General features: G+C 49.8%; 1 protein-coding gene across 1 annotated transcript; it reads left to right on the top strand.

Annotated features, from left to right (window-relative positions):
• The first annotated feature begins 132 nt into the window (after positions 1–132).
• LOC114879297 (zinc finger protein 808) lies at positions 133–25,255 on the top strand. Its single transcript, XM_029194098.2, has 9 exons — positions 133–241; positions 8,310–9,318; positions 9,398–9,667; positions 9,868–10,185; positions 10,253–10,866; positions 10,924–11,409; positions 20,256–20,453; positions 21,918–22,095; positions 24,409–25,255. The coding sequence occupies exons 2-9, from the start codon at positions 8,326–8,328 to the stop codon at positions 24,646–24,648; spliced, it is 3,297 nt and encodes a 1,098-aa protein (XP_029049931.2). The 5' UTR covers positions 133–241; positions 8,310–8,325; the 3' UTR covers positions 24,649–25,255.

The following is a 25,255-nucleotide window of genomic DNA, read 5'->3' as shown; positions in this document are numbered from 1 at the left end:
GAGGGACTGACGTTCCGCGCGTAAGATGATCGAGAAAGGAGGCGGGGTCCCTAACCACCTCGGCCCCGCTCTATTCCACGAGAGGGGAGAATCACTCGGTACGAATAATTCTTCTTTGTGCCACCAGAGGCGCTGCGTCGCGATACCAGTCGACCACGGTACTACGGCGTCACGAAGCCACACCTACGAGTTTCTCGAGATTTTGCAGTATTCGAGCCCAACAAACCCTTCGTAAGCCTGGGTAAGTGCATCATCGATATTCTTCTATATCTGCTACTTCAAAGCGTCTTCGTAAATCCGACACAGAAATGCGATTAACTCGATAGCGAGCGATTTTAAAAGCTAACCTCAAAATTTACGAAGAAACTACCCTTACGTTAAGTAATTATTATTTGCAGTAAATTTACTCAAGTTCTTTCAAACGTTGAATGGTACAGTTGAAATTTGACTTTTCCTCTGTAACTTCTAAAAAAGTTTTAAAAAAACACAACTCGTTGAAAGGAACACACGATCGCTGGTGTTAAAAAATAAAATTAACGCTGGATGGAGTAAAGATTCGATAAACATCGTAATGATGTTCTTAAAATTTAAGTCGGTCGATGTCAATTCTCAATCTTTATCTTCTTTTTCCTAAGACCGAAACATTCCTGCTCTGAGGAGTTCATATTATACCAGATGGAAAGTCTCGAGTCGCGTTTTAAGGTTCTTTCCCTATATTACGTAAAATTTCGCCTTGTTATCGTTAATCGAGGATTCAGAATTAATTTCAATGCTATTTAATATGTTATTTCGAGAACACCTTATTTTTTCGTAAAAGGGGAAACGTTTGTAATACGAGTTGAAAAGTCGGAGCATCGTGGAGAGGATCGGTTGTTTTCCAAAAACGTGGAGCTTTCTCGAGACCGTTCGATACGTCATCGAGGTAAGGACGAGCGTTACACTCGGTAGACTGCTTTACGATAATTTGGGGCGAAGATTCGAGTTGGAAAAGAATCGAAAGGAGGTCGAAGGATACGGTTTGGTCGGGCTTTAGGTAGTCGGTGAGCGGAGATCGTTTTGGCGGGCACCGGTGGCGGCGCTGCCAAGGCTGGTCGAGTCGAGGGGAAAAGAGCATTGGCGTACCAACTACCAGGTTGTGCCCGCCTACCAGGCGGAGCCCGCATGATCTATAGCGTCATAGAACACCCCTGCCGTTGTGGTAGGAACTGAATGGCGACGCCCACGGTGTGGAACGTGCGCGCTGCCCCCGTCGCCTCCGCCGCCGCCGACGACGTCGCCGCTACCACCACTGCCACCACCGGGATGTTTATGCTCCTGCCGCTGTGTCTCTATCTAGTCGCGGCCCCGGCGCTGCGCTGTTCCTCTTCTGCCGTTGCTGCTACCGATGCTGCTGGTGTTGCTGCCGTTCCCGACACTGCCACCGCCACCGTCATCGTCGCCGTTACCATTGTTGGTTGCCGTTGTCGTTGTCGTTGCCGTTCTCATTGGCATCGTGGTTACCGTGGCTATCCTACTCCTACTCGATACTTATCCGGCTCCTTCCACTTTGCGTTCATTACCGCTAAACATTCCTGTCAATTAAAACTGCACCGATACCCGATTTACTACCAGTTCCGCCGTTCGTCCTCGAGATCTTTTCCTGCCACGTTTCACAGGTCCGATATTATAAGTTCAACAGGGAGGACCTTTTCCCTTCGTTTCTTGTATATGTATATCTCGCTTTACAGGGTTTTCTTCACTATCTTCGTTTATCAAAGATAAGGCATTCGATACGGGATTAATCTCGGGCCGATTAATCCCGCTGCAACAAATCAAGTAGAACTCCGTTTGTTTTCTTAGTTTATCGTACATCTTGTTAACACAGATGTTCAGGATATTTGAGTCACGGCGGTGTGTAATTTGATACGTAACCATATCGTATTCGACGTATGACAGGAAAGTACGATAAGGGATTCTCGAAATGGTGGACCTTTAATTTTTTTAGCGAAACATCGAACCTCTGTACCAGAGGGAATCTCCAGGAGCAACGTGGAGCATTGACGGCTATCGTCACGCTCCAGTTTTACGCCAATGACGTTAGGGATTCGTAGCGGCGGCGGTGGCGACGACGATTGTCATAAAGAGTATTTTATGTATTTCGAGGATCGCGGTGCCGTTTTTGTTCTGGGGTCGCAAAGCGATCGCGTCGTTTCTACGCGCGTCAGGCCAATTCAATGCCGACGACATTCGCGGCCCGACGTTTACGAGATCGTTTATTAGGTGACGTTTCCATCGAATGCTTTTACTCCTCTTCTCTAGAGTCCACGTTAAAGAGGATTCCAACTTATCGCGATTTCTTGTCAAACCTATTGCCGTATATCATAAAGATTGAGCGGAATCCTTCGAAAATTACGAAGCAGTAGAAATAAATTTCCGCTCCTCGAAAGAAGATTGCGTTAATCTTGTGCATGCTTACGTTGAATATAAATTCGTGAATGAAATTCTCGCGATACCAGTTTGACGGTTAGCGGTTGCCCCGATCTCGCAGAATCTCTAGGCTTTTTCTTTCATTTACTAGCAGCGTGGATAAATGTATTCGAGATAAAAGTGGTTGGTTAAAGTAAGAAGCATTGCCAGTGGAAAAGATCGAAAAACGGTCTGCCGCGCGCGTGGTACGCGTCAGTTGCGTTTGTGTCTCTCGGTGACTGCGGGGGTTCGTTTTACGAGCGTTGCCGTCGTCGGTAGACGAGACCGAAGGCACTAAACTTGCGAATATTTCGAAAGACGTCCCGTTATGCAACGACAATGTGGGTCAGTGCACAAGTCTGTTGTGTGCGTTTGCACGTTTTCTACGGTCAGCTGCTCACAAGAGCCAAAATAAGTGCGGGTTGTAAAATCATACTTTGTACGCGGTTTTTTCCACCTATTTTCTACGGTGTTACCACGCATCGTACAATATCTCAAAATGCATTTACTTGCGGTAATAGTAATATTCCAAAAACACTCGATACCGACACGTACTCGAGTTTAATTAAAAGGATTCATATTTTGTCTTTCAACATGTTGGATATAAAATCCTAGACATTGTTGGATTCGAATTGTAGGTGAAAAAGATACGAGTCGCTGCACGAGCAATGAAAGATCTTGAGAAGCTCAATGGCTGCAAGACAAACCCTTAGGAAATATTTCAGTGTTTATCATTTGTTAATATTCTTAAATTTCTTCCCAAGGAACTTGAATAGACGAATATGTAAAATGGTATCCAATGGCGTTTCGACGTATTTAGAAACAATGGTTTGAGCTAGGTATAAGTAAAAAGTAAGCGAAATATTCGTGTTGTTCGAGGGCGTAACACGGAGACGTAATAACCTTCGAAGTTTCGAAAATAGCTCGACTATTAGAATTCGATGGTGGACGAGAAGTCCGCTGACCAGACTCGACTTGTTTGAAAATAATTTCTTCGGTGTTTTAACGTGGAGAGATCACAGACGAACCCCTACGGTCAATCGAATTGCCAATGAATCGCGCATTCTTGGACCTGTTTTTTTTCATAGCGATCAAAGTCCGGCACTCGCAATGGTTTTCGATGCATTATTTCGAGAGCGGAAGATACATTAGTCCGATTCATCGGCTCGAAACATCAACGTCCCGTGGAACGGAGTACGCCAACAGACGTACAGGATCGCGGTACTTTAACGTTCTTTCCTCGTAGCGCTCGCATATTTTCGCGCTCGTTGAAAGTTTACGAGCGCGATAAACTTTGCCCGTGCGTTTCTAACCTAACGAAATCGGCTCCGGTTCGACCCATGAATTACTAGGATATCGAAAACGTTAAGGAGCCACAGATGAATCTACGCGTATCTTTTTGTCAAATTCTCGGTACTCGTTACGCGTAGCTTTCTTAGAACAAATTGAAAAAAGAGGTTGCGACGAACTTAATAGAATAAAACGCGTGCCACAACCTATTCGAGTGCGTGTACGCATAAAATACGAGAGAAAATGATCGAAGAACGATGTCCGCAGAATTGGTAGGACGAGGCGACGCGACGAAACATTGGAATTCCGCGCGATCCGAAAGGAGCCCGGAGAGCGAGTTGGAAAAGTTTGGAAGGCTGGAGGCGCGCGAGGGACAAACGAGAAGGACAGGTTTCTCGATGAACTGGATAAACTAGGGACACTGAGATCGCACGTCAGAAAGGAAATTCGTCGGGGCGAGGTTTACCGCGCGATCGGTCTAGGCTCGAGAAGGAAATCTGCTTTGTAGTGGGAATAGGCGGCGGTGACGGTGGCAGAACGGGTCACGGGTCGAGGGTTAGCGCGATCGTGTGTAAGCGTGTGTAAGCGTGTGTAAGCGTGTATAGCAACGGCAGCATTCGCAGAAGGTTCGGTATAGGGAGCGAGGCGAGGGACGGTTCGGGGCTTCGGAGGTTTAAGGGTGAGGGTAGATGGGTGGGTGGTTGACGAGGGGTGAAGTGGTATGGGGTGGTTAGGTGGACGAGAGTATGGGGTGGTTGTCGACGATAGGGCGAAGAAAGAGGTGGAGGAGCGCAGAGAGAAGCCGAGGTCCGTCGGTATCGATCGGGCGTCTGCGGTAGATTGACACGTGTCATGGCCGCCTCTCGGTGTTCGAGAGAACGCGAGCTAGCGGAAGAAAGAGGGAATCGGTGGAGAGAAAGGTGGCGGAAAGGAGAAAGAGAAGCGAGCGTAGAGGGTCCTAGTGAAAAAGAGAGGGCAAGAAACGAAGAAAGGCGAGAGTGACGAGGAGAAAGGTAGCGTGGCGGCAGCGAAGCAGCGAGGCAGTCGAGGGGATAGCGGCGTCGAAGGTGGAAGAGGAGGACGCGGCGAGGGTGGTTGGCGCGGGGGGGAGGCGAGGGAAAAGGACATTAAGGTGCGTAATAGCCAGCGGGGCGAGCGCGCACCGCCGCGGCATCGATTAGACAGAGGCTCCCTCGTCCCATTGCTAGGATGCAGCCCTCCCCTTCTCCTCTTCCTCGTCGACCCACCGACATACTCACCCTCCGCGCTATATCCACCCGTCCACCACCCACAGCCCATACTCTCGACCGAGAGGTCCCCACGACCACCCACCCACCCACATTCACCCGCCTCCGCCTACTCCGTCGAACTGGAGAGCCCCCGAGTACGTGCTCTACATACACACTCGTGCGCTTATGTCAGTTCCTGTCCTGCCGTGCCGTTGCCGTTGCCGTTGCCGTTGCCGTTGCCGTTGCCGTTGCCGTTGCTTCTGTCTCTGCCTCTACCTCTGCCTCTGACTCTTCCTCTGACTCGGCCTCTACCTCGGCTGCTACCGCTGTTACTACTACCGTTGTATGCCACCGCTGAGAAAGAGAGCAGTCGATGCGAAACGAAAGAAAGGGAGAGAGACACGCGGACACAGGGATACGGAGAAAGCATTTTGCGCGCGTGAGGTAGGAAGAGGAAAGGAGAAGGAGAAGATACGAGAGGACGAAACGAGAGGCCGAGAGCAAAGGATAATAAGAGGGAAGGAGAGACGCGAGGATGTAAAGGGGTGAGAGGCGGGAGGAGAGGCTACGCTAGAGGGTAGGCGAAGCCACCTAGCTATCCTATACCACCTATACATACGCTACCAGGGACACCAACGTCTAACGTCGTTATAAACATTAACGGAGCGGCTCAATATTCCCCGGACCTTGCATCCCCTGCGTCTACCTCCGGTCCATCTCCCTTCTAGACCAACCTCCATCTCTTTGCGCTCTACCTATCTCGGACGCTCGTCCGTGGTTATCTCGCCTTGCTACGCTTTTCGGACCCTTCGATTTCGCAAACGTCCGACGACAACGTACGTTCCGATCCTGCCCCGTAACTATATCGTTTGTCCGCCAGCTGGGATCACCTCGCCCCTCGTGTTTCGAGTAGGTACGCGCTGTTTAAACCTCGGCAAGTTGCGCGTGCCATCGTATCCATTATAAAAACAAGCGATCCGAGGAAATTACGTTCGTAGAGATTGCTCGATCTCGTGAGATAGGGTCAAGCGTAAAAAGCAATCGTAACGTTCACGATCTCGTGGGAATCGACAGACACGAATCGGATCAAGAACCTTTGCGAGAATCGAAAATTATCACCGTTGTTTACCACTTTTCGTCGACGTAGTCTAATTTCCTTTTTTCCGTTTTCATTCTGAAAAAGGCCGAGTCAACTTCGTTCCCAAAACGTCAAAGGACGATCCGTTGAACGAGTCTGTACGCGTGGGGTCGGGCGTTGATCATCGTTAATTGCGGTTGATATGGAAGAACGAAGGGGATGCGAGACCCTCGACCATTTCGATCGGATTAACGACACCGATCGGAACCGTACAGGGAAAGGTATCCCTCTTCGACAGGACGAGCCTGTCAAATTCGTGCATTGTCGTGCATTATTGTGCATGCGATGCAATTATGACGAAACGTTGCGAAGAGAGGAAGGAAAAAGCGTGTATTCCGCATGCACAGAGGACTCCGAATTTTCCACCCTCGAGATCGCACGGTTCTCGTGTATTACGCGAGGCACGTGTAATTTAGCCTCGCGTCGCGTCGCAACAGAGGGAATTCGTCTAGTTCGTGCGTTCAACAAGTATCCGTCCCTCCTCTTCCTTTGGTGGCTCCCGTTCCTCCCTCGTGTCTGCAGTTAGATCGCAAAGTGGCCTCGCGCGTCCCTTAGCCGAACGTCTGTTTATTTTTCGCCTACAAGAATAGAAGGGAAAGCAAGCTTTCCTCGGTAGCAGGTGCGCCGCACTGTTTTTTTTTTTATTTTCTTCGTAGAACGACGATGGGTAATAAGGGATTAGCGATCGATGCGATCGTCGATCAACGTTAACGCGGCCATCGGTTAGTTGTCTCAGCGCGATGTATCAAAGTTGGATATTATATTGACGTATCGACGTCTCGATGTTGTCCACGACCGCCAGCCAATTAACGGACCTTCTTGTTTTTCCGACAAACACTCGTAAATCTCGGCGAATCCGTCCGTTCGATACAGTTCTATTTTCCTGACTCGTAGATTCCACTGCGTACCTTTGTCCACGTTGTACGCGCGTTCTACGTCACGATTAATTAATCGTAGGGCGTGAGATTGGCCTTGCTCTGCAAACGATTCGTGTACGTTACGACCGTGGCAAACTAAATTGGGACGGTTTTGTTTCAGCCGGTTCGCGTTTATTTCTTCCGCTGTCCGTGGCAGGTACTCCGATTGCGTGACGCATCAACGTTCGACCATAGTCGCGTAAAGACCTTCGATCGGTTTATGCTTTTAGGACAATCGTATTAATAGCTTGGAGAAATTAGATTGCGCGTTCCTCTGGTCGCGGCCGAAACCGCTGTCGTACCTTCCGCTTGCGTTCTTTCTCCAGCCGTTAGGTTTTCCTTCTAATTCGAGAGTTCCGCTACTCCGCTGCAAATCGAATTTTAGTCACGTCAAAAGCAAACGATCCGCCTGGATCCGTTGCGTTAAGCGATCGACTCGCGAACCGAATGTGTTTCGAGCCGGATGGAAATCTCATTTGGTAGTTTTCTTCGTTTAATAAGAAGAGAAGAGACGAGTGAGGAGAGAGGAGAGACAGGGTGTAGGGAGACGGAGCCACGAGGTCGCTGCCGGTTCGCAGACTTCGGAAAGGGGAAACGGAAAGGGCGCAACAAGGCCGAGGGTGGAGGTAGCGGAGGGTGTCCGTGAGGGAGGAAGAGTATGAGGTGGAGGAAGGGCGGGAGGGTGTATGGTTGGAAGTAAGCAGGGGTGGGTAACAGGGTTGGGTGGCGGCAGAGGGCGGCGGAGGGTCGGCCAGGACTGGGAGGCGAAGTGTCGTCGTCCGAATAACGGCCAAGCGGCATCGACCGATCTTCCTACCCCTAGCTCGTACGAAGCGTCAACTTGTTTCCCTTCTGTTCCGCGAATATCGGACCTTCAATTTGCCCGGTGCGGTTCGCTAACGCGCGATGCACTGCCCTTTACGCGCAATCCATACACCGGCCGTCACTTGTCCATTCGATCGTGTCCCGTTCCTGTTCCCGTTCCTGTTCCCGTTCCCGTTCCTACTCTCATTCCCAATCCCATTCTCATTCCCATCCCCCGTATCCATACCCATACCTTTCCTGATCCTCGGCCCCAACCCGACCCTCATCCCATTTCCATTCCCGTTTACGTTCTCGTTCGTCTTACGTTTTAAAAAAAAAAAAGTTTCTTCGCCGATAAGTCGACTTTATCTATGCACCGAGAAGTTTCTTGATTAACCAGCGCAGCGGCGAGAATTTAACCTTGTTCGTTGGTCCTGCGAATTAACGTTCATTGAAATGTACCTACGTAAACGCGTATATTTTCAGGCTGGTCAGATAATCGATGGAGAGCTACGAGGACGACGACGACACGCATTTTTGCATCAAGTGTCACCTGACGGTGCACGGTCTCGAAAATTACGTGCGACATCGTCAGTCTGGATGTCGACCGCCGGACGACAAAAACGTGGCCGTTCGCGTGTCTCCCACAACGCCGACCACCGTTTCCTACCCCGAGATACTGAACGCGGACGCGTTCTTTAGTTCGTTAGAGTTACAGAGTAGCTCAAAGTCGAATCCTCGGAGGACGACTGGTTTATTGGAGGAGAGTAGAAAATTTAAAAAGGATGACAAAAGAAAGAAAGGTCAAAAACCGCAAGTAGACGCGGAAGAATCCGGTGGAAAGGAGAAGCTTCACGGCATGTTACCAGGTGTTTCGGAACTCGAAGATCCGACCGAACATCTCTGCATGCCGCCACTCGTTGGTTTTCCCGATATCGTTTCTTCCACGGCCAGTAAGCCAACGGTCACGGCAAGTCGAACGAAATTAAGCCAATCGATGGGCCAGGTTTCGGGGAATATCGAGAGTACCAGCTACCCGACGAAGCACGAGACGGAAAATTCTTTGGAAACTCTGATGACGTCTCACGCCGAGTCCAAGCAGACGGAGAGAAAACGACAGGAGGATAGTCAAAGAATCGAACAAGTTCACCAAACGTGGCTAGAAGACACGATACTTGCTGAGCTGGTGGCCAATAACGAGAACAAGGATTTGGCTAGGTACGAGTTCGAATATCAACAGGAGGAAGACTCGGAGGATGATATGTTGGAGGAAGATTTGGGAGAGGACGACTCCTATTCCGAGTCCGAAGACGGAGAGGATCAAGAACGTCCACCGCACGGTCATACCGGTGGCAAATGGAAACCCGGATTGGAGGATCTTCCTCAAAATATGTCTCAACTTCAGGACGACGAGGCGGAAGCGGAGGACGAGCAGCAAGAGCATCCGCCGCCCACGTACACCGGTGGAAAATGGCGACCTACGGAAAGCTCGCAGGTAAGTATCATCTCGGCATCATGGAGATCGATATTTTTCGTGGCTATTTATCAAGAACAAGACGTATCGCGTTTCGCAGAAGCTGGAAGAATATCAGGCTAAGGACAACGCCGGACAACCACCGCCCGGACACACGCAAGGGAAATGGGTACCGGGTGCACGGACGGATATCGAGTCAGGATATTGGTGCAGTCCTTGCGGCAGGAAACTTGCTTCTCGATTGGTCTACAACAGGCATCTTCTCTCTGATTTGCACGCTAGAAGGAGCATCAGAGAAATCGATGGAGTTCTTTGTCTGCCTCGAACCGGGAGCCTGCACGTTGCAAAAAAGACGTCAGCTCGTAATCAAGTAACGATCGGGATGCTCGTTAATTTCGGCTTAATTTCACTGTTCTCTCGATCTTAATAGCTTTCTTGATAGTAGTACTAGCAACGGTAATGGTAGCAATAACGTTTAACCGATGACCTCGACACTTTTTTTTTCCTTTAATTCATTGCACGAATTAGGAAACTTGATAAACTTGACACCGGATCGCGTTTGATTGACAGAAAATCAGAGGGATACTGGAGTCGAAGGAAGCGAAGAAAAGTTTACGGAGACGGGAGAAAGAGATAGTTTGTTGCGAGACGTGCCATGCTCGAGTCAGAAGAGTACAAATGGGCAAGCATTTGCTCTCTCATTATCACTGTCGCGTCGCGGGCGTAAATCCTCGTGGGCCACGAGCGCGTCGCTTTTTACTGGAAAATATGGCAAACGTGGTTCGGCAGTGTCCCTTTCAATGTTCTTCTTGTCGGTTTTATTGCAACACGGAGGAAACGTTTCTGCATCACTGGCGATCCGAGCTTCACGCCAAGATACTCGAGCAGGTATCTTTTCACCTCTCGTTCTTTAAATCGGGAATACCGCTTAATACTTGTCGGTCCTTGTTTACAGATCGGCGGCAACTACAAGTGCAATCCGTGCGATTTTTGGTGCGAAAACAACGAGTCGATGGATTCTCATTTGCTAAGTACGAGTCATCGCGACGTTGTTTCGATGATGAACGGTTCGTTACCGGTGGTGGTCGGTCGTCAACGAGCACTATCTTGCGGTAGTTGCGATCGCAGATTTCGATACAATTTGCAGCTGCGGCTGCACGTGAAGGAAACCGGTCACGAAGGGAGCATGACCGCGTCCGACGCGTATCAGCAACGGATCAGGTGCAATCTGTGTCCTCAAATAGTTAGATCTTTGGTGGCGCTTCAGCGTCATCAGTTGACTTGTCACCCGACAAAAGAGGAGGTGAAAAAGGAGGAGGAAAAAGAGGACCACTCTTCCCAGTCGGCTCCGTATTTTTGCTCGTTTTGCTCGATGAACTTTGTTACAGCGCAAGAAGCGGTGTTACATCGAAGAACGTCCAGTCATAAGGAAATCGTAAAAGCTCGTAAGTGTAATCGAGATTCCTCGACGAGCACGATTCGAGAGTGTCCTCATTGCGCGGAGAAGCAAACGAATCTGTCGGAACACAAGAGGCATCTTCTGGAAAATCATCCGGAGCTTTGTCACAGGTAAGAGAGGCAGCGTCGCGACGCGTCGGATCTCGTAATCGATGTTTTTCTGCGCAGATGTCCTAAATGCGGTACACTTTTCGCCTTATCGCAAGACGTGACGAGGCATACGAGGGAGAACAAGTGTCGCGTCGATAAGGAATTGAACGAGACGAAAGCAACGCTCATCAAAAATGAATGGAGATGCGGTAGTTGTAGTTTTTCAACGAATTCTCGGGCGGAATTCATCTTTCACGAAGCCCTTCACTCCGGGATGGTGGAGAACGAGCAGGACGATCCGAACTGTAGCAAATCGGTAGCGAAATATTCTTGTCCCGTGTGTAAAAAATCGTTCACGAAGGTGTCGTTGCGGAATCACATCCGAAGTCATACCGGAGAGCGTCCGTTTCCGTGCGCAAAATGCCACGCATCCTTCTCGAGGAGAGCAGATTTGAACGCCCATCAGAAAGAGTGCACTGGATCGACGTCATCGGACTGGTCGGACGAATCTGGCCGGAAACGCAGCTTCGTCTGTTCCGAGTGCAACGACGCTTTCTACACAAGGTAAGCACGATATGTATTTATCTCGCGATGCCTCGTGATCGTCTCTGTTTCGAGCAAACTTATCGAGCGATTAATAATTTTAAACGGTCGCTTGAAACTGGCGCGTAAAAGTAATTGCTCGAGCACGTTGTACGTGTACGGGACCTCTCGATAGTTCGTACGACGAACAGCGAACGTTACCGTCGTGACAACAATAGCTTTTACGTAGAAAACTTGCCGCATTACCCAGCTAACAAAAGGATCGCATTTATCACGGTATATCCAGTTAGGTACAATTATATTGCATCGATGGTAGATCGGTAACGTCGAACGAACCGTGACCGCGTTCGACTCTAGCTCGAGATCTATCCGTGCCTTCCTATCTCTCATACCTCTCCTGTCTTTCCTGCCTTTCCTGCCTTTCACCGGCCCATTATTTATCTTTGCTCGAGTTACCTTTGCGAGTGCGTTAACATCGATGCCCGAGCAGTCTCGTAAATACTCGCAAATACTACTCGAAACGGGCCATGAAAATACGTATTCGGTACTTCCCGTACGTGGCGAGTACGCTGGAGCGGACCGAGAGGATACGTGGGTGCCCGCAACTAGGCGCCACAGCGAGGACGGTTCTCTCGCGTGTCGTCCGTGCACGTCGTCGGGCCGAGTATTAAACCATTGCCCGAGTGAGAGCGATCGGTATAAAGCAAGTGTTAACACATATGCTCACTCGTTCGCTCGACTCGATTTCCTCGTCCCTTTTTCGCTCCCTCCTTCGCCATTCCGGCTTCCATCGGATCCCCGCCACACTTGTGACTCTTGCCACTCTTACCACTCTTACACGCATTACCCGCGTTGTAACGCTACTACTACCTATTCGACGTCGAAGTACGGAAGTTTTCGAAGCGAATCGTTCGGTCAAAAGTCTCCGTGTCGATCCGAAACGACACGGGTTTCGCTTAATATCACCGTTCCGTCCATTTCCAGGGATTAGGCTCCACCGGTTTCGTTTCGACTTACCCTCGCGATCTTTTCTGTGCTCCACAGATAACGCTTCGATAGAGAGACGTTTGAATTTTCGCGGTAGAATTTCGATCGCGACCGGCATCTGGGTATTCGATCTAAAGCCGAAAAGCTGTACCGTACCGGTTATTTCTGGCGGTAGGTGTATTCGTCGGAGATTAACCGACCTGTCTCGGTTCTCTCGTAAATTCGACTCGTCTATCTCCCAACTTTCCGGAATCCCGTCTGCTCGATCACGGTTCAGTTTCCTGTCCCGGCGACTTCTTGCCAGGCTACCTGGAACCGCGCATCATCTTTCGACCGCAAGCAGTTAAAACTTCCGCCAGGCTACCTTGATTAGGACTTTCTCCCGCCTCATTTTCCTGCTAAACGGAAGTCAGAAGCTTGGCGCGTCAGTTGTCGACGATGTCGAATCTAAACTCTGTCCCGTATCTCCGATGTAAACGGAGACAGTTTACCAAGAAACGTTTTACAAAGTTTCGCGTCCATTCCTAAAGCTGATACGTCTGTTTTTGAAACTCTCCGTTCGTTTGTACGAAAGGGAGGAAAGATAATTAAAGGATAGACGCGATGCAGCCTAGAGAAGAAGACGCGAACAGCGAACAATCGCAATAGAGGGAGAGAGTAAAGGTTGAAAGTGTAAAAGAAGGAAGAAAGGAAGGAAGGAAGAAGAGAAAAGAGATAATTACGAGAAGATGGGCAGCTCCCGCGCATTCGATCGGCTAACCAATTCTCAGAATAAGCGGGCAATTCTCGATGTATGCGCATATTCAAGATAGTATGTTACATACGCGAGCTACTGACCGTACGTTTCGTCCGTTCTACCCTCGGGCCCTCCGCCTCTCGTACCACGCTCTCTACTGTTCGTCGTGCTCCGGTCAGTCCTTTCCAGCGTTCTACCCACCGGCAACCCTCTCGTTTCTGCCTGACCATGTGTACGCGAGTTCCCCAGAGGTATTTACATATATGGACCGCGGCGTGGCGGGCGCGTATCTTTTATCTTCTGTAGCAGTAATGGCGCGTCCACCTCCTTCGTAGCTGGTCAGGTAAACGCCGTAAAGATATGCATACTGGGTGAGATTGGCATAACCTCGCCGCTCGAACGCTCGTTGACGTTACACCGGATCACGCTCCCGATATTGTTTACAAAGAAAACTCGCAGCCAGCCCCGGGAATATCAGAAACATCGTCGATCGAAAGATTCCCGACGTACGCTGTCCCTTCCGTTCAGAAATGGAGGAAAGATCGATCGAAAGTTTTGATCGGTCGTCGATCGAATCCTCGCTCCTGCTCCTTGCCTCTGTTGGGCTCGACGAAAGAACGAATCCCGACTTACCGGATTCGAGATAACGACAAAAGCGTACGGGATCGTGATGCAATTAATTCGAGCGTGAGGCATGTTCCGATTGAAGCTGTACATAAATCTCCGATCATCGTAAATTTCGAGAACTGAGAAGGAGGGAGGAGGACCGTTCGCGTCTCGGCCTACCATTGTCTCGTTCGTGGCGTGTAGGTGCGTGCGCGAGTGTGTGCCTGCGCGAGCATGTATCGTTTTCTCTCACCTCCGTCGGCGCTGCTAATGAGGCACGGTGTCGTCTTTACGGATCACCCCGTAGGCACCCTTAAACATCCGGCCGGTGAATCCCGCGAGGGATTGTCCGCGTTAGCGGACGAGTGCAAAACGGGCTGGATCGGGCCGGGCCAGGCCGGACCGAACGGTGCAGAGCGGAGCCGGGCCAGGAGAGAAAAGAAAGAGGAGGAAAGATTTCTGCATGCCCCCCCGAGGAACAATGCGACGCTGTTGCACCGCATTCGTCGCATTGAAATGTATTAGTGAGGTGTCTGCCGTGCGCGCATTGTGTCGCAAGAATGCACGCGGATACGCGCGATAGTGTGCACGTACGTTTGTACGAAGGTGCATACACGTAGCAAGGGTTTTCTTCGTTTCGCGCGGTGGCAATGGTGGTCGGTAGCGATGGTACGCGGTGTGGTACGGTTTGGTATGGTGTGGCACGCGGTAAGCATGGCCCCCGTATGCAGACAGTTTAGCGGTAACCGCCCCGCGAGTCCAGTTGTCGCGTGAAATATTGCGATTCATAAAATAAAACAGGCCTGCGGTCGAGGACGCGTAGATATAGCCGGTGCCCGGTAACCCAGACCTAACCCGCCCCTCTCTTGCCTCTCCTTTTCTCCTCATCCCTTTTTAGCGGCTCTTTTCGAAACGCCGCATCCCCCAAAGCCCAACCTTTCATCCACCAACGCCTCCGCTCTTTCTTACTCGTGTTTTTCCCGTCGTTGCTTTACTCGCTCGATTTCTGGTTCGTTCGAGCAAAATCAAGTACCGAATCCCGATACGCTACGAGACTCGTTGTTCTCCAGGGGTTTGCAAATACTTTGCGAAAGCGGTAACTAGCGCGTTCCGTAATGCGGTAACGGGGAAAGAAGGCGACTCGAGGAGAGGAAATAAAAAGTACCAGTCGGTCGAGCAACGAATTGGTTTATTTAATTAAAATTTTTTCCATAGCCCGACGTTAGCGCGGCGCTAACGTCGGAAGGGTAACGAATGGCCGAGAAGTACACGGTATCCGCGTAGAAATTCGGAAACTCGAAGGCTCCGGTAAGGTTATCCCCGATAACGAAGAACTCGCGATCTTCCTCTAACGAATGATCGTCTCCGCTGAACGAGAAGGTAGAAACGTCGACGTACGTTACGGTTAAGACGCTCCTCCGTTCTGGAGATTCCTCCTTTTCCGCCGACGAAATTAGCGGAGGACATGTTTATTGTAAATGAATCCTACTCCGGGAGCGGCTCGTGGAAGACTGGTACATGTTGTAGGGGTGGCGAATCGGCGGGACGAAGACGGAGGCAAAGAGAGAGAAAGACGCGGAGAGGGTAGTTTCGAGGGCGCGCGCGCTCACTGCTCCGATTTATGCGCCCGTTACCGAGCCCTCTGGCGCAATTAAGCTCGCGTTATAATATTGTTGTTTATTCTGAGCCTCGGCTGCGAAGCGTTAACCACCCCTCCGCTCTCTACCCGCGTTGGCTGTACCGGCAACAACCAACCCTACGATCCCCTAATCTCCCTGACGCGGCAGCTAGAATCTCTCGCTCTATCCCATTTCCTTCCCCTGTTTATACCCCCTTCCCTCCACCTCTTCCTCTCTGACTCCCTCTCTCTCAGCCTTCCATCCTTTCCACCCCGCAACTATGCCCGCTTGCCACCCTCTGGCTCTTCTCTCTTTTACTCTCGACGACTTACAGCATCAGCGCCAAACGCGAGACCAACAAACCACTCCCCGCTGGTCGACGGAGACGAAATTCCGTTTTGTTTCCCGCTACAACCTCGTCTTTGATTGGGATTCGCGCGTTAAGTTCAAATTATTTTTGACGCGTGGTCACGGACGCCCTAATGAAGCTGGCTTTTTCGCCCGTCGAGGAATTTGCTCGTTCGATCGTTTGTCCCGATTTGCGTTCCCGTTCCTGCCAAATCCAACCGATACACCGACACCATCGACACCACCGACATCACTACCACGCCGATCGAACTCGTTTGCACCGGTCGCTCTTTCGAACGAAAGAGATTTATCGCCGAAACGGTTGAAAGGCTCGAGGATTTCTACTCCCGTCAAATTTCTTCGCCAAGCAATCGAATCGCACTCTCGTAGATTTATTCTCTTGTTTACATAAATTTAAGGAATCTATAATTAAAGGCGCGATCCGTCTTACAAGTTTTTATCTCGCTCGAAATCGAGCAATTTATAGCGTTTAAATAACGCGTGAATCATTCGTTAAACCGGTTCCCGGGCCGATCCTGCTAACAACTAACAATATTGACGAAACGAACAGAAACGGAATTCGTTTCAGCCGAAATCGACGTTGGATCGATGACGGCCGAAGAAACATTGATGGTCCCGGTTCGAAAAGCGAAAAACTGATTACAAAAAAAGTCGGATTCGACTTTAAATTCGTTAATTCTAGACTTTGAAACGATTCGACACGGGGGTGCGTACACACGATTGTCCCCGCGACAGAAGGATGAACAACTTGGAGCAAGGGAATCTCGATGGAATCTAACGAGCGAAGAAGATCTCGATGACTCTACATCGAGAAGGTACTTGGCCATGATCAAGATTGGACTGCGAGGAAGACGAATAGAGAAAAAAAGAAAGGCGCGGAGGCAAACGGAGAGAGAAGGATCGTCGGTGAAAGAGCGAGATAGAGGCAGGTGCAACCTGCACCGGTGCGGGACGAACGTACGGACGTACAGACGTACGAACGGACGAAGGTGGGATTGAGTTATGACAGCGTTTGCTCCAGGGGGCCGGCTCTGGACCCGGCGAAGCGGATATTCTTCTTATTCTTTATTTCTTCGTCTGCGGCCCCGCCGTAGAAACCGTCGGCCATGCATCACCTTCGGTTCACTTTGGTCCAGCCTCCTCTTCGGCATCGTTCCACGGCCACACCACCATCACGGCCCATCACGATCCCACCTTAGCCATCGTCCGCTGCAAACGTTGATTCCACCCACCGTGGCAGTCTCAACTCGAGCCGTAGGCTCTTCGAGTATTTACCTTTTTAACCGTGTCCGTTCCACTCGTATCCACTCGAGTTCGCTGCCACACGTTCACCTCCTCGTTCTCAATGTTCTCTAGACCCGGTAAAAGCCGCGAACGATGCCTTCTTGGATCGAAAACCAAACGACAATAAGAAAGAAAAAAGGAATTTGGGTAGGGGCTATGTTTTTGTCAAAGGGTACCAAAAAAGAACTTGGTAAACTCTGTTTGAGAGGGACGTCTAGTCAGGGGGATAGGTCGGTGACAGAGTCGAAGAAAGAGCGAGGCAAAGTCTCGTATAAATCATTGGTGGTAATAAAGATCCACTTGTCGTGGCACGATATTTATGAATCGCCCTCGGTTCTGCTGCGCAACAGAAGAGAATCGGCCGTTAGCTCTCGTGGCTAGTCGGAATGAACGATCGTCCGTCCGATTTCGAGATAATCGAAGAGGTCAGGGGCGGAGGGGACTAGGCCGCGGAGGACTTAGCAGGAACGGCAGGAAAGATGTCGGCGAACGAAGGTGAGCGAAGGTGCGAAAGACGAGAAAGGCGAAGAGAAGTCGGGACGAGATATAAGACGAGACGAAACGAAACGAGAAAATCATGGAAGGGGAAATAGGGAGGAGGAAGAAGAAGAAGAAGAGGAAGAAGAAGAAGAAGAAGAAGTCCGAGTCGACGTTCGTTGTAGAGGCCGCAGACCGACAGACCGAGCGAAGGACCGCGAGGCCATAAATACCTCAGCGCGTTCAGCCAATTAAAACAAATCATTTTAATGCGCAACCTTTTTAATTAATGCCCGTGCTCGCTCACTCTCATCCGCTTCCCTCCTCCCGGATAGTACACGATCGCTTCACCGGCTCCGCCATTCCCATCCCAGAACGATCGAGGCTATATTAACCTGTACGTCGCCGTATCTTGTCTGACTTTGCCTTTCCGAACGAATCTGTACCCTTCTCTGTTCCTTTTGCGATCCACTCTACCAGCTAACTCGTCATCGTTCAACATTTCTTAACTTTGGATCATATGAATTTTCAGGACACCAACGATTCATCCAGATCGTTTTCCTTTCATTTTACGAATCGCGACAGATCGCGACCGTTATTGACGAATAGAAGGACGATCGTAGCAACGAGGATTAGACTTTTAAATGACCTCGAGTCGGGCCGGCACATATTTCACGAGATGACGCTGGACGTCGCGCTAAATCATCCGGAGTGACCGCATCCGCTTACCCAATCGAGCCGAGACTCTTCTTAACGGCCTCTTGTCACGCCTGCGACATTCCACCGAAACACACGCCGAGAACATTTCTTCTTCTTCATCTTCTTCTCCTCTATCCGCTTCTCCGTCTCTCTTTCGTCAACGTCGACGTGGCCGCGAGACGCGCTTTTGTCGGCCACCATATTAATATTGTTCTATCGGAATTCCAATCCCCCAGAATGGCTCGGCAACACGAGATTTCCCAATGCCATAATTCACCGGAACGTCGCGTTCCTCGTCGTCGGCTCGACACCGGCGTATTTCCGATAGATTTTTAAGCAAATTAACGCTGCTCGATTGCTTGCTTAAATAGGCGTTAAGTCGAACAGCTGGATCGAGACGCGAATCAGAGAATCTTTTCTTCGTGACTATGACGAACGGGAGTATCGCTGGAGCGAGCAGGCGTGAGAAAACGCGACCGCATATAATGTCCTTTTTATCGAGACTTAAATCCACCGGAAAAGTCTTGTCTCTGAATACCTCGGATGTTATAATTCAAGACAATTACAAGCCGCATGTAGCATGGTTGGGCATCGCGCTTCACGACCGCATCGTCGTTGGCGTTCACCGCGGTTACCTGTTTTTCCTTGAATTTGCGGAATGCTGACCCGTTTCCGAACTCAGGGGAGTTGGCGCGGTGAAACGCAAGGAGGAAACGTTCGTTCGCGACAGCTGACAATGTCGCGAAAATGTTCGTTTTCGATCGGTCGGTCGGTACAGGTTGTTTCGACTCGGTTGGGTCGTATATAGATGGAGCGTGAGCTAAGGAGAAAAGAGTAGCGAGATAGCCGGTGGTGGGTGCACGGTATACAACTAGCGGGTGACACGGGAACGTACTTGCAGAGACTACCTGAATGCAGGTGTAAGGAAGGTACGTCCTAAGCTGGTGCGAGGGCGTGTATATCCTGACATTGTAAAAGTTGCCGTTACACTTGCGTAGCCAATTGGGTAGGCCGAGACTCCCTCTAGGACGGCCCAGATCTCGTAGCCTCTTCTGCTCCTGGCGTTCCTTCTCTCTGTCCCTTCCTTTACCTTCCTTTCGTTTCTTTTCTACTCTTCTTTTCTCTTCTCTACTCTTCTCTTCTCTTCTCTTCTCATTTCTTTTGCTTCGATTTTCTCCTTTGACTCCCTGTCCTTCGTTCTTGCTCGACTTCTATAGCGACCGATCTGTTGCGCGGTCGTGGAGTTTGCTGCCGGTATCGTCGAGCTGCCATCTCGAAAAATCCGTGTCCTTCGCTCTGCTACCGCGGTAGGTTTCCCTCACGGTGACCACGTTCTCTCGCAAAAGATCTCGAGACAGGAGCGAGAGATACGTGCGCGAAGATCGTGGCTACCACGTTCGGAAATTTGCTGCCGATTTCGATAACATCGACGAGCTTTCGCTTACTTTTCTACGTATCGAAGAATGCCGCTATTAGCGCGGCACGTTTTGCCGGTGACTTAAGCGCTCTTTCGCGTTCCTCTTCCTTTCGTTTCCGCGTGTCGCCTGGTATTTTAGAAAAGATTAACGCAAGATCGAAAAACTTTTCGGTGGAATAGAGAAAGTAGAGTAACGTGAACGACGTACGCGTTCCGCCAAGTTGGTCGCCGAGCTGGCAGCGAGTTCAGTAACCGTATAGATCGTCACCTCTTGACAGAAACTATTTAAAGTGCAGCTCTTGTGTGCGCACGCCGGCAGGTTGATGTAGGATGCAACAGCTGCGATCGGATCGTACGGCGTGCGAACAGCCGATGGTCACACGCGTACCATGCATTCGTCGGACCATTGTGCTGTCTTATTACGCGTTGAATTTAACGAAAACGCGTCCCTTTTAGTTGCAAAATCGTTATTCTTAACGCGTCGTGTCGACCAGTCGCGGCTACCGGTATTCGAAAAATTATACGCATCTCGCGAATTATTTTCAGGATATTAAACGGAGCGCGTGGCACGCGATACGAGGTATCGTTTCCCCAAGGCGAACCTTTCCTTCTCTTCTCGTAACCTACTCCCTGTGCTCTACACTACACGTTCGCTGTTTCTTCTGTGTTTCAGACACGCTCTCCGACAGCACATGTTGCGACACGCAGGGAAAAAGTACAAGTGTGGACTTCCGGGCTGCCCGACGGTGCTTCGAACTGCCTCCGAATTGAGATCGCACAGAAACTTGGTACACCACAGCACGCCATCCGACAGGCAATACAAGTGTTCCGACTGCAGTTACGCGGCTAAAACGAAGACGCAGTTGCGTAGGTGGGTATCGATATCTTTGTCTGGCCAAGCAGAGCAGCTACTTAATTTGAAAGATCCTTTGAAAAATTTCATTTCAACCATCGAAAAGAAACAGATCCTCTTGCTACTGCTATCACTGGCGTTAATTTTAATCAAGATTCTCGTTGGGAACCGTGCAAAGCTACGCGGTTAATTGCACTCGTGGTTATGTACGCGATGCATGATCGATGCGTTCAAGGAAGTAGAGAACTAATTGCATCGAGTCAAGCCACTCTGCAAGAGGATAGACGTGCGTGCCTGCTGCGTGCTTGTGCGTGTATCGGTGATAAAAAATCTTTGCTATTATCGACACAATTTGTTTCGTCTCGGCTATAAATCTCTAGTGGTAATTAATGGAAACGCGTTTACGCGATTTCTACGCAAGTCCCTTTAATCAACGATCACGGTTCGGATCGTCTTATCCCGCGAATCGATTGATTCTTAATCGTTCGTGGAAGCAGGAATAGCTGGGAATACGCGATTCGCGTTTATCCTAGGCTGCGCGCGAAAACGTACCGCGATTCGGTTTAAATGAAGTCTTATCGAGGGTATTGTATCGTGGACGACCGCTAATAAATTTCATCTCGTTTCATTCACTACTTTTCTCCGTCCCTCTTTCGCCTTTTTTTTTCCCTCTCGTGCCGCGAGTAATCAAACGAGTACGAGAAGAGAAACCGAACGAAAGAGACATAGTGGCAAAGTGGAAGGGTGAAAGAGGGACGGAGAAAGAGCCACGAAAGCGGAAGTTGCGTGCAGCAGTCGGCCAAGTGCGGGCAACCCGTTATGATCGTCCGCATGGCGATGGTCGGCGCGATATTTCATCGCGAATTGAGTACTTACTACGTGAGTCGAACTCAACGCAGCCACAGAGTGTCACGGGTTCTCTTCCACCTCCGCCTTCTCCACACCCTCTCTCTATCTCTATCCCTATCTCTTCTCCTCACCTCTCTTTTCTCCCTTTCGATCTGTACCTGTTCTCCCTCCTAGCTCGTTCTACCCTTTTTACGTTTCTCTTTCGTTCTCTTTTTCATTCGTCCCCTCTACCCTCTACCCTTCCTCTCTTTCTTTCTTCGTTCTCGACACGCGCGTATCTCTGTCCGTCTCTTTCGGTTTCGCTCTGTGCGGCGGAGTAAATCACACAGGATTTTAATTAAACGTGTCACGCATTTCGAACCTGATATACACGTAGCCACGGCCAGTGGCTCCCTCGTAATATCGTGCACGCATATCGCATCGTTCATAATCACTATCCTCGCTGCGACGATGAAGTTGCCGGGAATGCCGCGCCTCCGAGACGCGTTCCGTCACTTTTACCGCTCCGCTCTCGAGCTATTTCATATCGCGCCGAAAGATATTTCTTAATAATCCCTACTTGTCGGATTAACATTTTACCGTAACGTTTCGGGATTCGAATCGTTATCTGAAGACACAATTCCTTCTTTGCAGGCATCGCTCACGACACGAGGATCCAACGAGCGGCATGAAATCGGAGCTACGTAGCTGCCCTTATGCTGGCTGCGCTTTTAAAACGAAAATTGCTTCTCATTTGCAACGGCACGTACGATTACACACGGGTACCAAGCCGTACAAGTGTCGTCATTGCGCTTACGCGAGTAACAACTTGGTAAGTTTCATTTCAGTCGATCAAAGTCGACCGATTTCCTTCGGATCGACAGGCGTTTCGTTCTCTTTCGGAATGCGGGCTAAACATTTCATTTATTCGCGGGGAATTTGGAGTAGGGTGCGATAAACGAAGAAGATCGGTCTTACGTAGCGGTGCAGGGTGGTGCAGGCGGTAAGAGCGGAGGTTGACTCGCGGTTCAATTTTTGTAGCCTGTGTGGCGTAAATTAAGCAAAGTACACCTTAACGTTTGGACCATGCCGCCGCTTCTGCCGCCACCGAGACGCGATAAGATAACGAGTTAATTGTGCTCACTGGATGCCCACACACGCACGGCCCAGTCATACCGAGCGGCCGGTATGCTAATGCCCTTTGAAGCTTTAGTTAGGATGCGACTCGCATACGAGGGCTCCGTGTCTCTTTGATAGCGACATAAACTCATTCCAGTGGCTCTCAGCCCGGGATAACTCGGGCCAAGGTAATCTCGCGGTACGGAGAATTGCGAATGTTACGTCTTGCATCGGTAATGATACAACAGTAAGCACTTCTGAACTGTACCGAGCAGTAGCTACGATACGAGTTACCTCCTACCTCGTGCACGCTCGCTTTAATCCTTTTCTCTTTTCCATTTTTCCTTGTCCTTTTTTCTTTTTCCTGCCGCGATCGAGCGATCGGCCAAGATAACGATTACGATCGTAAATTCAACGACCGATTAAATTCGTATTCGATGCACGACGCGACGTTCAGGGCTACAACGACGAATTTGGACGTCGAAGACGAGGAGGGTCTGTCGATCAGGGATAAGACGGGCGCGTGCGGATAAGAATCGTTTTAGTCCGAAGGGAATATCGAGTTTGGCGATGGCCATTTACTCCGTAAGACTTTAATAAGGAAGGTACGAGGGATCGGCGTGCGAGGCGATTTAACGACGAAATTCCCTTCCACGTAGCGAGCGGCTTGCCTTGCGTCAACGAGATTACACGCGCCACCTTTCTTCCTTCCTTCCTTCCTTCCTTCCTTCCTTCCTTCCTCCATCCAGTTTATGATTTACCTCGGACGGTTACGCGCACCTTTCTCCTTCCTTCTCCACGATCCGTTCCACCTTCGTTTTTCCGTATCTGCCTTTTCCTTCTGTTTCTCGATACCCCCCGCCTCTTGTTGCCGGTCGGAAAACTTACGCTTCGCTTGTTCTGGCTGCTGGCAGTGGCGGTGAAAACGCGCTGTTAATTCTCGAAAGCAACGGATCTGCTTCTCGTTTCCATGCATCTTTTGTTTTTTGGCTGTGCAACTTTTGATCTTCGCAACGTTCAATTTTCTATCAGACTCGACGGTTTCTAACCCGTGTGAAAATTTGTCTTGAAAAATGGAAACGCGCGCCCGTCCGATAACCCGTCGATAAAATCTCGATCTTGTATAAAAATGCTGACCGTATGCGCTTCTAATTTTACCATCCGCTTTGATCAGTGGCCGAGCAAGAGAATATCAAACTTATTGCCGCGTTCGATAATTTTCTAACAGGCGTAGGTACATGTACGTATGGATACACGTTAGGAGAACGTTCGAGTTCGAGTTACGGTACGGTAGCCTACAGATAGAGAGAAATTAATATGACCTCAGACCTGCTGGAATCCCGAAAGAAATAAAGAAGTAAGAAGATAAAGCGGCACGATTCGAAATCGTAGAACGAGGGTCTCGTAAAACGATATATTCTACGGCCACTCGCGTATATGTAGTAACGTGTGTATATAGTTTCGATGTAACATAAAATTATATCCAAAGAAGAAATCGGAATCGATCGGATTAATTGAAGGTGCATGCGAACGATTTGCGTGACGACGCACACTTTCCGCGATCGGAGCGTTCCAGGTAAAGGTGGACGACCGCCCATCACGGTGTGAACGAGTCTTTATCCAAGACCGTCACGGAGCACTGGCCGTGCAGAAAGATTTACTTATGGGAAATTAAATTTGATGTTGCCGTTGCCATCAACGGCTCGTATAAGCCCGCCTGGTAGGAAGATGTTTACGACTACGGCCGGCTACTTAGCCCGAAGAGGGTAAAGCGCCTTTAAATGCTCCATGGCGTATCCAATGAACGCGGCCGGTTTGCGGCAGACCGATTCTGGTCGCAGGTATTCACCGTAGACCGATACCAAGGAAAGATCGTTCCGACCATCTTCACCGTTTCAACGCTAGCTACTTTGATTTTCCTTCGACTAACGAGTCACTTTCCAACATTCTAGCATCGTAATCTGACGCGACAGTTTCGCGATCGCGCGTTCTATACACGTTCCCTTTTCTTTTTTTATTGTTACAGGAAAATCTTAGGAAACACGTGCTCTCTACCAGTCTACATCCTGGCAAGACCATCTACGAATGCGACGTGTGCAAGAGAGAAAACGTCGAACCGTTTCGAACGAATTTCGCGAAAGAGTTACGAGCGCATTTGCAGGAGGCGCACAACGACGATTTTCCAACTCCTAATCACGCAAACGACTACGTTCTCGGGATTTTCGAGGTTCATCGAAGCTCCGCTTCCAACGACGAGTCGACTTAACCCGTTCGATTGTTTCTCCCGATGGTACATTATACCTCGTATGTCTGGACCGCGAGCAACGTTCACCAGCCGGTGAACAGGAATTTACGAAGCGTGTAACCCTTAAAATTGTCGACGGACAACGGACGACGAACGATGGGCAGCGGTTCGATCGGAAGAGCAACAGCATCTTTCGAATATATCCCGTGGATGGACGAGAGCGTTGTTGAATTATCACCGATGCGTCGAGCTACGGACATAGCGCACGGACTCGCGTTAGTCCTGTACGTCGATGGCATCGGTGTGGCCTCTCGTCGTTTGTGGTCGTGCGAACCGGCAGACTACGCCAGGAAATAGTTAAGCTGATGTACGGTCACGTGGCACGGTAGGTACTTTGAACGCGTATACGATCGAATCTTTATGCTGCCGAGTGCAACACAACGAGATATTACGAGAAAATCATCCGAGTCCAGCAGCCGCGGATTCTCGTTGCCGCGTCAACGAGAATTTATATACATACATCGCTGCTGAAGGAAAACTTTCATGGAATGTAACGATTTACGCGCGAATCTCGGCGTCTAGAATTCATTAGATAGTCGACGGGTTACCAGGATGATATCGTTGTATC

This window comes from Osmia bicornis, chromosome 14, assembly GCF_907164935.1.
Source record: "Osmia bicornis bicornis chromosome 14, iOsmBic2.1, whole genome shotgun sequence".
Lineage (NCBI taxonomy): Eukaryota > Metazoa > Arthropoda > Insecta > Hymenoptera > Megachilidae > Osmia > Osmia bicornis.
The sequence above is the reverse complement of the archived record's forward strand: the minus strand, read 5'-3'. Positions and strand labels throughout refer to the sequence as shown.